The sequence below is a fragment of the Neopsephotus bourkii genome, unplaced genomic scaffold (genome assembly GCF_033783945.1).
Source record: "Neopsephotus bourkii isolate Nb327-2 ecotype Australia unplaced genomic scaffold, CSIRO-AGI_Nbou_v1 NB_450, whole genome shotgun sequence".
Lineage (NCBI taxonomy): Eukaryota > Metazoa > Chordata > Aves > Psittaciformes > Psittacidae > Neopsephotus > Neopsephotus bourkii.
In genome coordinates this window covers 2,394,021-2,410,558 of record NW_026900952.1, presented here as the reverse complement: position 1 = coordinate 2,410,558, position 16,538 = coordinate 2,394,021, and the positions used below count along the sequence as shown (strand labels likewise).

At 55.6% G+C, this 16,538-nt stretch overlaps 1 protein-coding gene across 1 annotated transcript; it reads left to right on the top strand.

Annotated features, from left to right (window-relative positions):
• Positions 1–2,532: 2,532 nt before the first annotated feature.
• Positions 2,533–6,764, top strand: EN1 (engrailed homeobox 1). The gene is made up of 2 exons (XM_061349595.1): positions 2,533–3,333; positions 5,903–6,764. Exons 1-2 carry the CDS (start codon positions 2,673–2,675, stop codon positions 6,217–6,219), a joined length of 978 nt encoding a protein of 325 aa, XP_061205579.1. The 5' UTR covers positions 2,533–2,672; the 3' UTR covers positions 6,220–6,764.
• The last annotated feature ends 9,774 nt before the right edge of the window (positions 6,765–16,538 follow it).

Below are 16,538 nucleotides of genomic sequence, written 5' to 3'. Positions count from 1 at the left end.
GATATTGTGAATGCGGGCGGGGCGGGGGGGGGGGGTAACATTCATTTAATTGCGGATGAAGCTCTTGATTCTGGGGCTGATTGTGTTTCGCCGGCTATTATTTTAGGGGATTATTGTGTGGCTGGAAGTAACAATTCGGTAACGTTTTCCCGGTGGGGAAAGCAACTATCGTGCCTCGGAGACGGGAGGACACACACGCTGCCCGGTAACCGGGGGAGCTGCTGCCGGGCCCCGGAGGTGTCTCCTCCAGCTCCCGGTGCCGGTTATCTCCCGAAAGCGGAACCCCGGGCCGGGCCGCTTCCCGAGCGGCTCCCGAGGAAGGAAGCGCCGGGCTGGGCCGGCGGGGCGAGGAGGGGACCGGCCGCTGCCGGCACCGCGTCTCAGCCCGCCGGGGAGCGCCGCGACACAGACACACGCTGGTACGGGGGTTGAGCACGCACTCATGCACATATAAAATACATAGGCGGCGGCAAGTGACGCGGACAGGCCCACGGAACGGCGCGGAGCGGCGTGAAGCAGAGCGCGGGACACTGCGGCCTCCTCAACCCTGCTGCCCGGCCGCCGTTTTGAGGAGGGGGTGAAGATGGGGATTTTCTGTTACGTCAGGAGGAGAAAACGCCGGGAATTGCTCTTCCCGCATACCCGGGAAGCAGCCGCGGGCCGGGGAGCGTCTCTGGCCCGGAGCAGGTGCCTGCGGTCGTCCGGGAAGGGACCGGGCCTCGGGGCCCCCGGCCCGTCTGGACACGCTGTCGTGTAACACTTGAGATGTCGTGGGAGCCCCACCCCTTCGTGTCCGTTCGTGGGGACACCGACATTTTCCCTCTCCGGGGCATCAGAACCTCCGCGCAGGGAGCAGCCGGTTTGGAGGCATCGGCGGCGGCAGAGCCGCCCTTCCTATGGCGCCTAGCTCGGCCCTGGCAGTCCAGCAAAATCCAGACTGGGCTCAGGGCATTTGTACTTTTTCTTTTCTGTAAATTATTTTCTATAAGAGCTTCATCAGCCCCAAAGAGTGGCTTTTTGCTTCCAGCTTCTAAAATCCTTTAAATTTCCCTTCTGGCTCTACACGTGAGCCGACGTGCTCACTCTCTGCCAGGCAACCCCCCCCTCCCAAACAAATACAAAAAAACCCCACCAAACCCCAACCCCCAGAAACATCCAGGAAAAAAAAAAACACACCCAAAACAAAAAAACCTAAAAACCACAAAAGCCCACCCCCCCAAAACACAACAACAACAAAAACCAAAACAAAGAAACAACAAGAAAACATGAAAAGAAAAAGCAGGAAACCGAACCCAAACAAACATAAAAAACCATGAAACATGATACGAATTGAGCTGTGACCTGGCAGCTAATTTGCTTCATATCCCGAAGAATGAAAAAAAGACAACCCAAAATCCCAACAGAGGAACAAACCAGTCGAGCGGCTGCGGCTGTAAGACCAGCTCACCCCGGCAGCGGCTCCTGCCTTTATTTATTGCTGTTACTATTGCTATTAATAATAATTTTCATTCCTCAAAAAGAAGTTTTGATGCCTCGCAACCCTCACCGCGCTCGCCACCTCTCCTCGCTGCCAAACCCGGCTGCGGGGGAGTAGAAAAAGAAACGCAAAAGACGAGAAGAGAACCCAGAGATTTCGGGGGGGGTATTATTTGGGGGGGGCAGTAGCGAAGCGGCCGATGACCAACTCCAGCGCAAGACACGACGCCGCTGGAAGTTGTTTACGGGGCTGGGCGGGGGTTGGGGGGTGCCTGTACACCCTTGCTGGCGGGACCCGGTGCCGGTGCCTCCGCCCCGTCGCGCCCTGTCCCGTCCCGTCCGGTCCGTCCCCACGCGGTATTTATCGCGGCGGCCCGGCGGGCTCCCATTGGCGGCTGCGCGGGGTGTCAGCGGCGGCGGCGGCGCGCCATTGGCCGCCCCCACGTGCGGGGCCGCCTCACGTGCTTCCGGTGCGAGTGAAAAAAGTGTGGCTGAGGGATTTTTTAGGGAGAGTTTGTTGCACGGACCGGAGCTGTCAGAGATTTGGGCTTTTTTTTTTTATTATTTTAATTTTTTTTCAAGACAAAAAAATCCCAAACCACCAAAAAAAAAAAAAAAGGAAAAAAATATATAAAAATTAATTACTAATATCCCGGCCCGGTCGGCGGGCAGCACCGCGCTGGCAGGGACGGGCCCCGACAGCCGCGGCGTGGGCAGAGCGGAGCGTGACAGCGGGGAGCGTGGAGCAGCCGCGGCGGCGGGGCGATGGGCAGATTTTGACGGCTTTTGTTGGGGCGGGTTTTTAGGGGCCCGAGCGGAGCTGCCGCAGCACACTTTTTTGGGGTCAGTGTGGGGGTTTTCTTTTTTCACTTTTTTTTTTTTTTGATGGAAATATAAGCTGATCGGGAGAAGGGGGAGAGAAGCTCTCGAGTGTCTCCCCGGTTTTGGATCCATCCGTGCAAGGGGGAGAAAAAATATCTCAGCTCCAGCCCAACAAGTGGATTTTATTTTTTTCTTTTTTTTTCTTTTTTTCCTTTTTTCTCCCCCTCATTCTTTCTTTTTCTTTTTAATAGATATTTTTTTCTTAGATTTTTCCTCCCCCTTTTCCACCCGCCACCCACCGGCAAAGTGGGGTGGGTGTAAAGCGGGTGGGTGGGGGGGAAAGGAGGCAGCGAGCTCCGTGGCGGGGGCTGAGCATGGAAGAGCCGCCGGAGGGGCACGGCCACCGAGAAGCGGCGCCTGGCCCGGCGAGCAGCGGCAGCGGCAGCGATGGCGAGAGCGTGCCCGTGTCCCCGAGCCCCGCGCCCGCCTCCCCCGCCGCGCCCTGCCCCCTGCCCCTGCCCCGTCGCCGCCACCCGCCGCCACCCCCACCGCCGCCCCACCGAACCACCAACTTCTTCATCGACAACATCCTGAGGCCGGACTTCGGCTGCAAGAAGGAGCCGCCCGCGCCGGCCGGCGGCGGAGGAGGCAGCCGGGAGCGGGACGGAGACCGGGGGCAGAGCTCAGGTAGAGAAAACGTCAACCCGCTGCTGGCCCGGCCGCCCAACCCGCCCTCCCTCCTCTGCCCGGACTCGAACTGCCGTCCTGACGGCCCCGCGCCGCCGCCGCCGCCAGCCGCCGCCAAAGCCAGCCCCGCCGCGGCGACAGCGGCGGCGGCGGCGGCGTCGGGGACGGTCAAGCCCCCCGCTGACGGGGGCGAGACTCACCCGGCGAAGTACGGGGAGCACGGCAGCCCCGCCATCCTCCTCATGGGCTCTAATAATGGAGGACCTGTTATAAAGCCCGACTCGCAACAGCCGCTGGTGTGGCCGGCCTGGGTCTACTGCACTAGGTATTCAGACAGACCGTCCTCGGGTAAGGAACCGCGGCGCATCTGGGAGCTGTTAAAATCGTGACAAGGTCGTGTTCCCCCCCCCCTTCCCTCTTCCCCTTTGCTTTGGCTCCCGGCCTGCTAAAGACCTCGCGTGGGGCGGCGCGGGGAGGGGGGATGGTCTTGGGTCACTCGGGGAGAGAGGAAACGCGTCCCCCGTGCTCCCCCCAACCACCCCTCCTTCCTCCCCGAATCTCCTAAATTTGAATGTGACGCCGGGGCTCCGATTCGGCCGCGTTTTCATGCGGAGACTCGGCGGGGAGCGACCCCTTCAACCCCGCAGCCCGGGTTGTTCCGCAGCGCGGCGGCTTGGGGCGGGAGCGCTGCGAAAAACGGCCGCGGATTCCGCTGCTTCCGTGTCTGGGGGCTTTTTGTCCCCTTTTATTTTTTTCCTGGGAGCTAGTGGCCTTTCGGGGGTGGCGGCGGGGGGGAGTCCTGAGCCACATGTTGAGCGGCTGCTGGAGGTGCGTGCTGAGGGCTGTTTGCTCAGAAGGAGAAGATTCAGTGGGGTTTTTTTAGGAAGGTGGCGGAGAGGCTGTTTACCGGGCCCTCTGCAACGAGGCTGAGGCCCTTAGGCCGCGCTTTGCCGCGGGAGCCGGTGCTCCCGGCCGTGGTATGAGGCCCGGCTCTCGGGGAGAGGACGTATCTTTGCCTGGGGCTGCCCCGGTGGGAGCCGCCTGCCTGGCTCTCCGGCCTCAGCCCGTTCTGTCGCCCCTTCAAGGCACTTTACACTCCTCCAGATACCCCGGCAGCCCCGTATTTCATCACCGTTAGTTTCTGTTTCCTATTTTTTTAATTATTATTTTTGAAAGAAGCAGAAGGCGAGGAGAGAGGGCTCCCCCTTGACTCCTGAGGCCAGCAGACAGGGATCTGCTAGCCGGGGCCGGGTTCGGCTCCCCTGTGCCCCGCCGGGGACACGGGGCCGGCTTCCCGGGGTCGTTCCGGGACGCGGAGAAGGCTGTAGCCGGCCCCGGCCCGGCTTTGCGGCTTCCTGGTTGCGGTCAATGAGGCGCTTTCGGCCGAGCCATCTCCATCCCCCGTTATTGACACGTCCAGCGACTTGAAACTCAGAAAAGCCACTTTGATTGACTCGTGTGATTGATGGAGTGATAGAGCTGTCAGACAGCGTGGCCGTCGCTCCCGGCCGGCCCGGCCACGGGTGTTTTGCTGCAGATTCCCAGGGCCTCCGTGCGCCAGGCGGTTTCCAGTTGCGCCTTCGTTTCCTTTCCTTCCCTTTCTTCGGGCATAGGATTATTACTCCATATCCTCATTGAAGCTTTCTCCTTGCCCCAGCCCGGAGAGGAGAAGGGCGAGGGCACGCTGGTGCGGCTCGGCTTTGCTTGGTCGCCCTCTTTGTTGTGCTCAGAGCTGTCCGCTGGTCCCGGCCGTTTCTCCCGGCTTCGGGGACGAGCGGGCTGCAGTAGTCGGAGGCGCCGGCACCCCGCTGCAAGGTACCGGAGCACAGCGACTCCCTCCCCGCATCCTCTGCCCCTCCGCCGGCCAAGTTCGGGAGCATCCCGCCGGGCCCCTTCCCTCTCTCTGCCAGCAGACGCCGCCGAGACGCGGGGAAGTCCCCTCCTGGGGAGGGCTGCGCCGGGAGAGGAGGAGAGAAGCTTTCGGCCTACTCGGCGGCCAGGAGGCCTTGCCGGCTGCGGCTGCTGCTGGCGAGGGGCTGAGGACCCGGGACCGCCCGCCGAGCCAGGCAGCTGTCGGGGGATTTTCGTAGATCATTCTCTCCTTCTCTTCAGGGCTCCGTCCTCTTTCTGCTCCCCCCGGGCCGGGCTGGGTTGGAGTGCGGAGCACCTGGGATACCCCCCTCCCCTGGCCGGGCACTGCCATCAGAATGTGGCCCAGAGCCGGGCTGCTTCCCGGCGAGCTCTGTGACACTTCGCATAGGCCCATACAGGCCTGGGGCGGGGGTGGCACTGCTTTAGATTGAGGTTCGTGGAGGGAGTCGCAGGCGGGGCCGGGGCTCCCCGGCAAAGATCGGCCGCTGGGGAGCCCGGACCAGGCATCGGCTAGACTCGGGAGTGGTGGCCGAGAAGGGTCCTCCGGGACTGGGCCGCCCATGCGGTGGGGGTTGTTCCCCCCCTCCCCACCCCAAAGAGTGCTGCTCTCGGCGGCTCCGCGGTGCCGGCTTGCTGGGCCCTTGCCCCCTGCGCTGCCCGGCGGAGTGCCCGGCCGGCGGATTCCGGTGTCGGGCGGTACAGGGGAGCGCGGCTCGTCCTGGCGAGGCGGGCGGAGCGGCTCCCCGACGTGTGTCGGGGCGGGGGGCGATAGGAGCACTGCAGGTACCAGCGGGGCCGGCTCGGCGGGGAATACGCAGTTGGTGCGGCGCTCTCGGCCCCGGCCTGGCCTCTCCTTCCCCATCCTTCCGTCCGCTGTACTGGGGGCTGCGGTGCCGGGATTAGGGGTATAGGGAGGACGGGATACACGGGACCGGCACAAATTTGCCGTCGGCCATTTTTCCGCCGGCCGGCGGGGGGGGGGGCGGTCGGTCGGTCGCTCGGCGGCGCGGCCCTGCCCAGCCGCATGTGTGTACCCTGCCCGCAGGCCCCCGCACCAGGAAGCTTAAGAAGAAGAAGACGGAGAAGGAAGACAAGCGGCCGCGGACGGCGTTCACAGCCGAGCAACTACAGCGGCTGAAGGCGGAGTTCCAGGCGAACAGATACATCACGGAGCAGCGGCGACAGAGTCTGGCCCAGGAGCTCAGCCTCAACGAGTCCCAGATCAAGATCTGGTTCCAGAACAAACGAGCTAAGATCAAGAAAGCGACGGGCATCAAGAACGGACTGGCGCTGCACCTCATGGCCCAGGGACTCTACAACCACTCCACCACTACCGTGCAGGACAAAGAGGAGAGCGAATGACCCCCCCCCCCAGCCCAGCGCCGCGGCGCCGGCCCGCCGACCGGGAGGCAGACAGGTGTTATTTAAAAGCAGATCTATTGTCTATCCATAGTATAAGGACTCCAATCACGAAAAAAAATATGAACACTTAAAAAAAAAAATCTCTATATAGCCAAACAGCATATGACCTTGTATATATTTAATTTCAGGTAAGAAATACGTGTAGCGATCTCTATTTGCTGGACAGTTTCTCTCTCCCCTTCTGTCTCTTCCCCCTCTCTTTTGTTTGTTTGTTCGTTTTGTTTGCTTTCCTTTTTTTATTTTTATTTTTTCTCTCGATGTCCGTCGCTCTTGTTTTACAGCAGTTGTCTGACTTTTCCGATCTTTCGTTTGCTCTCATTTCTTCTGTGTGCGTGTGTGAATTTCTGTCTTTTATTTTTTTTCCTGAGGAAAAAAAAATATGTTCTGATCCACAGACTGCGAGACTGAACCCGCCGCTACAAGCCAAAGATTTTATTATGTTCAGAAATCTGTAGTCTGAAATAAAGTGTAGACTGTGTTCAGGATCCAGAGTGCCTGTAATCCTTTGTTTTAGTGTGTGGACGTTTGTATATACATATATATACACAAAAATATAAAAGATAAATATATATATGCACACACGATACGCTGTGTATATAGTTCCATTGCAGAGGCGTGTTTAGGTTTTGTTTTCGATAGAACAGTGCGGCAATTTTTAAACCGCTCATCCTTTGCTTAAAACCTTGAGACCTTCGATTTTTTTTTTTTAATAATTTTATTTTCCTACCTTCTTTAAAAATGAATTCTCTTTTGCTGTTGCGGTCGTGCCTCCCCTCTTGCAGCTCCCTTTTTAACGAGAAATAAAACCCACCCCGTAATAATGGTAATAATGTATCACCAGCTCCTGCAGGGAAAAAAAAAAAAAAAAGCCTGAATCCGTCTGGACGGTTAGGACTCCGGGATGTGGTGAAAAGGGATTTATTTGCCTGGAAGCTCCTTGCCTCGCACCGAGGGGTCTGTCTGCTCCCCGACTGAGTTTCCAGCGAGGATATTTCCTCGGATAGGGCAGAGCCGGGGCGAGGAGAGGAGAGGAGAGGCGGCCGGAACGATTGCTGCTCGGCAGCGGGCGCTTCGCCACTGCTGCCCGGGAGCGCTCCCACTCCCTGCCGCTGCCCACCTCTCCCCTGTCGGAGCGGTGCTAGGGCTCACGTTTGCCCGTGGGAAGCGCGGGGTCGCGGAGGGCCGGCGGCGCGGTGGGACTCCCAGCTGCGGCCCCTGCTCTGCTTTTGCATCCACACCAGGTAAATTCGGGGACGGCTCTGCTCAGCCTGTCCGAAACACCGACGAGCCCGTGGCTTTGTCCTCGAGCCGTCGAGGGCCGCCGTGCGCGGGCCTTATCGCCACGAGTGCTTTGCGTGGAGCCCCGCGGAGCCGCAGGAGTTGGGGGTCCGCTTCTCTTGGCCCCTACAGAAGCCGGGCGCCGGGAAGGGCAGAGAGCTGCCAGGCGCCCGACGGGGCTGCCTGTCGGGTTTTATTCTCCCTTCTTTTTCTTTCTCCTGCTCTGAACTCCTTCCCGGGAGCCGCAGCCGGCGCGACGGAGGGTAGAAGAAGACAGAGCTAGACCAGGGGTACGACCTAATTTTGCACCGCTTCTGGAGGACGGGGCGAAGTCGAGGCCATGCCCCCGGGAAAAGGGACCGGGTGGGCTGGGGCGCGGAGGTGAGCGAGCAGCAGCACCCGCGGCCGGCACAGCCTGCAGCTCCCATCAAATCTGCAGCTTCGCCCCTCCTTGCCCCGTCGTAGGCACTAGGGGTTTTCCGTCTGTTCGAGGATAAGGAGAACAGAGATGGCCTCTCATTTTTCTGTGCTTTTTAACTGTTTCTCCATAGGGCTGCCGGCAGTTGACACCGACCGAGAATGGAGGCGCAGGACAGGGCTGCCGTGCCTGGCAAGAGTCCCCTGCCCTCCGCCCTCGCTGCCAGCTGAGCAGAACCCTACTTAACGCCATCTCACCCCATACCACCGCAGCGCATCCCACTCCAGCGCATCCCCACGCATACCCGCCCAGCTCAGCCCTGCTCGCAGAGGCCTGCGCTCCTCTCTGCAGGCCGAGCAGCTGGGAATACTCGGAGGGCTTAAATAAATGTTGTACAGCGCCATCTAAAGTTCTGCATTTCTTTCCCCCCCCCCTCCTTTTTTTTTTTTTTTTTTTTGTTGTGTTTGAAACATGGATTTAAATCTTTCTCACCGAGGAAAACAAACCGTCCTTCAAAGTGAGAGCTCGGGGGGGGGACGGACACACACACGACAAGTGGTTGCCGGGGTCTCGGCGGGGGAAGCTGCAGGTTTCGGGGTGCACATTCAGACACACGCCCCCGTCCCCCTTCCCTTCCTGCTGTCGAGGGAACGCAGAGAGGTCATCGCCCCGCCCCGCTCAAATCTCAGTTCAGTTCTCTGCTTTCTCATATACACTTCTCCTGGCAGTCCCCCGGAGCTGTATAGGCGAAAAAATGTAAATTCTTAAAAATCGGGTAACGACGCTCCCTGAGAACGTTCCCCAGCCGGACCCAGCTGGGCCATGCAGAGGGGACAAGAAACCGGCCTGTGGGACACGGGTGATGCTCAGGCTGGCTTTTGGAGCTGGGCCGAGCGGGGCTGTCAGGCCCCCCGCCTTCCCCCGCCCGCAGATAGGGCCCCGGGCCCGCTGCCTACCTCAGCCAGGGACAGGCTGCCAGGCGCGGGGATCGCCCGCAGAAAGGGGGGCTCCGGAAGAAGAGGGAATGGAAAGGGGTTCCTCAGGCTCGGGGTGTCCGGCCAAGCTCACCTGAGGCAGACAAGTCGGGAATAAAGACGACAGGGGAAATACAGGGCAGATTAAGGGGAGCCTAAAGAGGATTATTTAAACAAATCAGGGGGTTTAATGTAATTATGCTTTTAGGATTTCTTGCGGAGAGCAGATGAGCAGGGAATATGAGGGGACTGGCGCAGGCGAGACTGGTCCGGGTCTGCTCTCCCTGCCTCCCTGAGAGGCCTCTGTCCACCGCGGGTTGCCGAGACACGCAGCCCCGCGGGGGATGCCCTTCGGCCGGTAGTTTTGGGGGCCCTCGCCCCTGGCTCAGCACCAGCCCCGCGGTGGATTGCGAGGACCTCAGAGGTAAAAGCAGGAGTCGCAGCACCCTCCCCGTCGGAGCGGGACCAGGTCTGAGCGGAGCAGAGCAGATCAGGGAGGTGTGGGACACGCACCGGGGCCACGGGCCAGATAGCTGGGGACTGGATGGGGTGGATGGGACGAGGAAGCCTCAGTTTTGGGTGGGGGACCTGCAAACTCAGGCAGAAAAGCCCTGGGGGAGAAGCGGTAACTCCCTGTCCCTTCTTGTCAGGGGGGTCAGCTCCCCTTCTCCCTTCCCCCTTCCCTGATTCCCGAGGCAGCAGCACGTTTATGCGGTGTACATCTCAGCCAACACCCAACAGACGACCCCCTGTTCCCCTCCCTCCGCTGGTGGAAGTGCGCACGGACGCTCATTCCTCCCTCTAAAAGCACCCGGAGAGTCGGGTACAACCGTTTCCAGAACCCCGGCCCCGGGCCGACGACCACCCCCCGGGAGGGGCTGCCCGGCAGCCTGCTGCTTTGCATATGCAAATGAGGTTCGGGGAAGAAGGAGGAGGCCACGCGTGTCCCCCCCGTCGGTCCTCTCTTGCCGGGGCTCGGATCCCGCTGCCTCCTGTCACGGAGCTTGTTCTTTTGTGCCGCCTTTCGAGGAATCAAAGCAAACACGGTTGTGACACGTAGCCCGGCGGGTCAGAGGTCAGATTTCACAATCCCAATTACAATGATTTCTAATGATGTTTATCTTGCGGGCTCCGACCGCTGGGAGCTTTACAAGAGGGCTCCACTTCCCTCCCCTCTGCTCGGAGCGCTGTGGGTGCGGGGGGCCCTCGCCTCGGCCCCAGCCGGGGGGGATGCGCTCCCCTGTGCACCGAGTGCTGCGCCCGTCCCACCGAAAGGCGCTGGCAACCGAATGGCGGCCCCGGGGGGCGCTCAGGGGCCCGGTCCCAACCCCTGACTCCCTCTGTACCCCCCTGCGGTGCTCAAGGCCACGCCAGAATTAATCGGTTGAACATCAGAGTGGTTTACAGTGAATACTGCCTATTGCCAAGCATTGCACCTCTCCTGCCCCGTCGAGTCAGGTCCGAGGGAGCACTAACCAGTGACTAGGCTGAGGTAGGAGCTCTGTTCTCCAAAGAGGCGGTGGTCCGGAGTCGGGGCGGGGGGTGGGGGGTTGTAGGGACAGGCCTTTCCCCAGCTGCACCCCCCACCTCGAACCGTCGAGCCGCCTCCGAAGCCGCCGGCGGAATCCCGGGGGATCGGAGGCGGGCGGTCCCGGCGGGGAGCTCACCCCTTTCCGCCGCGCCCCGGGAGGGTCCTGGCAACGGAGGCTCGGCCCTGAGCACACCCCAAACCCCGGGCTCCGGCTTCTTGTCGGTGAAACCGATTCGATTTTACTTTTGTCTTAAAACAAATGAAAGGAAAGCAGTGGTAGGATCAAAACACAACTCAAATGGTTTCTGATTAAATCAAAAATCTTTTGGAAAAAGCTTTGCCGAGTGTCCAAGAGCTGAAATTTGGTGAAAAGGGTTATAAATTTTGACTTTAAATAAAAAAAAAATCTGCTACTTTGCCTCTGTGGGGGAGTTAGGCACGTAGCGGCCGAGCCCCAGCCTCGGGCTGGGTGTTGACAGCAGCGCAAGGTGCATCTTTATACCCTACATCAAATGCCTTTGAAACAGATTTAGAAGAGTGTATGTAAAATAGCTACTGGAGCTCTTTCTTCCGGTTGAGTAAGTCGGGAAACCAGACTTTTCTGGAAGTGGAAGTCCTTTGCTCTGAGAACTGACCTTTACTGCACCAGGTGAGCAACCCTTACATTAAAACAAGTTTTTTGTTTGTTCTTGGTCACTTTGCCAGTTTGGAGATAACGAGGATGAGAATAAAAACTTTTGTTAGCTACGACAGCAGCACAGCCGTCGGGGGAGGGGGGGAGCGTGTGGAGCGGGTAGAGGGGTAAGGGGCAAGGGGCTGGAGAGCCGAACCCCTACTGTGGCCAGGGCGATGCCGTAATGGTCGTGGGGGGCTCCGAGGGGCTCTTGGGAGCACACAGTGGTGGCAGCTCCGTTCTGCCCCAGGCTGCTGCTGAGGGACTTGGTGGAGCACGGCAAGGAACCGCCACGCCAGGGCAGTGCGGGAGCACAGGCGAGCCCGGGCACCTTCTCTTTATATTTTATTGCCCCTCCTCCCTTTCCCGACCTCGGTTGGGCTGCCTGGAGCTGCCGGACTCGGGAACAGTAAGCTCACGGCAGAACTGAAGGCAGCCCCGACGTCAGGCGCTGCCGGGGTACCGCGGGGTTCTGCTCCCCCTTGGGGCTGCAGCCGAACCTCCTTCGGCACGTAGGAAGAGCCCTCCCGGTCAGCGAAGCCCCAGGCTTCCCCGGGGCTAGGCAGAGCCACCTGGCATCGGCCACCCGGGAACAGCACGGGCGAGGGGAGGGAGAGCTGACAGGGACAGGCAAAGAGGGGCAGGCAGCAGCCCGGGGAGCCGGCTCGGGGCCCCCATTGGCATCGGTGGAGGGCGGCCGCCTCCCACCCGCCTCAGCCGTCGCCAGCAGCTGCCCAGGCCGAGATATGTTTGCGCTCGTGGGGTGTAGCAAAGGGCTACGCTGGCCACGGGGCCAAGCCGTGCGTCCCGCCGCCTCCGGTGTCGACGGAGACGCTCCCCGCCCGCTCCTCGGTGTCTCCATTTGCGAGGGCAACGCAGGGCCCCGAGGAACGATGGCAGCAATGGGGCACTTTCATTATCTGTCCGTCTTCCTTTCTTTGATTGCCAGATTAAAAAGCCCCCACCTCTTACCCCTGTCCCCTGCCCAGGGCGGCAGCTGGCTCCCCGCTGTGGCTCCGGCCGGGCACCCAGTCCTCCGGCGGGGACAGAGGCTCGGCGACCTTGCGGGGGACACTGGCGAGCTCAGGTGTCTCCTCATGACAACAAACCCTTCAAAAACTAGGTGGAGGAGATGCGCCTGCATGGCCTTGCCGGGCCCAGGAGGCAGGATGAGGAGAGGTTAAGCTTGAACCCCCAAATTTTGAATGGACTGAGCCAATGAGAATTGTGCTTTGGTGGGTCTCCTCAGTTTATGAAAAGACTGAAGAAGACATGGGAAATAACATTAACTTTAAGATCAGCCTTATTTTTTTTTTTTTCTTCCAGAGAACAATGCATGCCTTATCTCCCTCTGAATAAATAAATCATAATTGCCCGACAGTTACCCGTCACAATAAACCTGACCATATCTTCCAACAATTAGTTACGCGTTCTCTCTGCTCTGGTAAAAGTCTTGTTAAATGTGATGAATGTTAAAATAAGCTGCCCTTGAACATACTTTGCAAGATATTTATTGGAGTACAAGTATTTCAGCCTCTTAAGGAGACTATTCTACAGTGAAGGAGGGTGGCTGGTAAAAGATAAGACTAGAGATAAAACTAGATGTTCAGATGCAAAATTAAATACTAATTGGATCATGCCCTTTTCATGAGTCTTGGTGCTTTCCTGATGCCCTGGTGCAGGTTCAAACAAAAATAATTAAATGTGTACCCTTTGGCTTTAGTACCAGGGGCTGGGCACTGACTCTAGCAGCAGTTTTGCTGCAGAGAGCCGTCAACTTTGCCCTTTCTATTGGCAGCTTCTGCTGCCTAAAAGGTTGCCTGGGAGTGTCTGCCACATCTTGGATACTGCGGTGGTCTCCTCCTGTGGGACTACTGCAGCGACACCTGGATCCCAGGTGAGAAGATGCTTCCCATTAAGCTAGGCTGGGGCAAGCACGTGCTGCCCATCAGCCATAGGAGACAATAGTCAGTGCTTGGGATAGGAGAAGGAGGCTCAGTATGAAGCTTGCTTCTGCTTACCTAGCAGAAAGAGGGGGGAAAGAGTTTCGAAGTTTCCTGACTGCAGCTCCCCACCCGACAGATACTAGTGCTGTCACAAGACCCCTAGGCTAGTTTTGTAGTCAGGAGCATCAGTGGAATCTGCCTCCAAGAACATAGCAGGGCAAGAATAGAGCAGAAGACTGGAGGAACTGCATAAAAACTGGCCCACGGAGATACCCTGCCTAGGAACCAGACTAGACCTTGCCACATTTGAGGACCTTTTATTGGATTAGAAAAATGATGAGTATCTTTTGTTGTTGTTCTCCAGGAAGGGCTGAATTTTCCCTTGGGAATTCCCCATTTGTGTGTTCCTAGGTTATTGACCTGGCTGTACTTGTATGACGGGTCTTGGGCTGGAAACTCAGTTCCTCCCTTGGGCAAAACAAGCTGAAGCTGCACTGATGGCCCAGTCTACAGGTGCTATGAATCAGGATCAGGCCCTGTAGTGGACAGCGCAATTTCTGTTCATGTTGATGCAGAGCAGGGCACTGAGAGTTTCGCCTGAGCCAGGCAATGCTCCTGGGCCACCTACACACCAGGAGGCAGAACAAGGGAATTCCTTAAAGATCTTCCAGGTACACCCACTGCACAGCAATGGATGTCTTGATGCAGCCCAGGTCTGGACATTTATAGCACTGTGTCATCTCCTCCAGTCCATGCTACTGGAGTTGCTGGTGAGGCTCCATGGCTGTAGAAAAGCAGGTAGGGAATTTCACGGTAGAAGTTTGAAGTTTGGATCACGAAGGGTGATAAATGTTAGAGCAGCAGCCTAGAGGTTTCACATGCAGCCTTTAACTTCCATAGGTTTTTTTACATGCAGGGTTATATAGTTAAAGTGGATTTTTGGATAAATTTAGGGGTTTTTTGGCTCTTTTTCTTAAGTAAAAACACACGAGGGTCACACTCTCTTGTGGAAATGAGCATAAATATGGATCCATTTCTGTAGTGGTTTAACATGCCACTGAGTTTGCCCCAGTCACATCTGTTATAGGATGCATCATATAAATATATATTGAGTCACATTTCAGATACTGATCATGTCTTCCATAGACAACAGTATCAGTCTGGGGTTATTACAGGTTCTGTGATGTAGATGTTTCATATTTGACTTTTTAAAATATGTTCCACTTACTTGTAAGACCACACAGGCTCTATTGAGGACACCTGGTATCTATTAGATTGTTTCAGCCTGTGGAACAAAGCTAATCTGATATGACTAGTGAAGTTGGGAGTTTTGCCATTGATTTCAATGGCAGGAGGATGGGACTCAGAAGGCTGAGCTGTAAAAACACGGCTCCATATGATTTTATTCACACCTAGCCTGTCAGGAATAAAACCCCACCAGCCAGAGGTCAGGGGAGTTGCCCTGTGCTAGGGTACGTGCATGCAAGATTGCAAGCAGACAAACGATACACAAATGTGGGTTTGTCAGCTTTCCTGAGGTTGAATTTAAAAATGAGCATCAGCTTAGCCTGAGCTACAACAATAGATTAGTGGCTTGAATATTGCTGTAGATAGGATAAATCTTGGCAAAAACTAAAGGCATGTAGCAGTGCCAGGAGAAAGCAGAGCATTCTTCTTTGCCTTGCATATTGTACCTTTCTGAGTGTGTGGGTGAAGGCACAATTACAGTTCATATTGCCAAGCACCTATTCTTCCCACCTGGGGTCTGAGCCTGGTGGGAATGCTGAGCCTCTGTAAGCTGACTGAGATGCAGTGTGGTTAGTAGTAGGGCAGGGGCAAGGTCCAACTTCCCAGGGAGTTTAGTAGCAAAGATGAAAGATTTTTTCCCCAAAAAAGTGAAACCCAGTGTGCTGTAGAAATATTCAGGATCTTTCAGATTCTTTTTAATTCACTAATTCTTAACCACTGCCTGAAATTCCTCAGTGCTCCCCTTGCTGCCCTCGAGATCCATCACAGAATTGGTTTTGAAGGCAGTGTCTTAACTGGAGAACTGATTTAGAGTGGTTTAGCTCTGAAGCAAAGTGAATGCAGGCAGCTCGGGCTCCCTTCCTTTGTATGCTGGTTTACACCGGCTCTGGATAAGTCCCTACAGTGGTGATGCTGAGTGAAGAGGACACAGCACCTGTCCCCTGCTTCTGCCTTTCAAGAAGGCTTACACCTCTGCCATGGATTGTTGTGCTTAGATACACATTATTCAGTGGGTTTCACCACCCTGAACTTGAAAAGTTACTTGGAAGCTTTATTTTAAATTACAGGAGCTTATCACACTTCAAGCTCTTCTTTATATCCAATAAATTATTTAAAATGATTTACAAAAGCATGTACATGACTGAACATGAATGACAGTATTATTGTTATTAATACATATTAGGGGCCAAATCCTGCTTGGGTTTTATTTTATTTATATTTTTTTTCAGGGACTCATTTATTTTGGGTTCTTCATATATCCAATCTTAAAGCAAAAGAGATTCTGAGAAATGAATTCACAATTTCTGTATGTCTGCCAAAATAATCCTTGAAATCACTAGGAATTTTGTGTGTATGAAACTGAAAGTAAATCAGGGCTTCAGCATCTGTTTCCATGCAATTCTAAAGAGTCTTAAGAGTTTATTTAATTTGGATGGAGTGCACTTGCATGGAGATTTCAAGCACTAGAAAGGAATATGACTCTTCCTTGTGCATAGAATGAAGACAGATGTGGAGACAACTTCCTGAGTCATCCGGCCCAACCCTTTACATCAAACAGAGTAAAGGTTGCATTAATCCAGCCCTATATTTCTCCATTCTTATCTTATGCATCTCTACTGGTGCTTTAATTATCCCAATAAGCAGTTACTGTGTTTACCAGGAAAGCAGTGATCAGCTGTGCCACTGCAGTTCTTTCTGTGTTTCTGTTTCTGCAAAGGTTCTTTCATTCAGAATAAGACCCAGGAAAATGTTTGTATTAAATGTGTTTTCTGGTCAGTTAAATAAATAACTTAAAAATATAGTTGTGTAGAAATCTCAGTAACTTTTTAATATTTAGTTACATAAAAGAATTAACTTGGTTCTAATTTTGGTCAGTGTTAAACCATTCACTGAATGGTAAATGTTTCAGAATGATTTCTGAGTAAGCCAAGACAAGTGCTAGGATAGACTTGCATATCAAGTTATTTGTTAGAAATCCTTTTCTGGATTAATGTATTTTGGGAAAAAGAATATAAACCTAATCCAGTTTTAAGTAGAAACCTACTTACAAATTCACATAGTGAATTATTTGCATAGAGTTACTGAAATTATTACATGACCGTGAAAGAAGAAAAATCTCTGAAACCAGAGATCAGAGCTGTACCAATTTTCAGCGATCGACAGGTCCTGGGAGCACAAAACCATCCCCATA

Bases quoted from the DNA above. Each gene is read 5' to 3' on its own strand.
- EN1 (XM_061349595.1), top strand. From the start codon at position 2,673: ATGGAAGAGCCGCCGGAGGGGCACGGCCACCGAGAAGCGGCGCCTGGC. The intron at 3,334-5,902 runs GTAAGGAACCGC...CCCTGCCCGCAG, and splicing joins TTCAGACAGACCGTCCTCGG to GCCCCCGCACCAGGAAGCTT.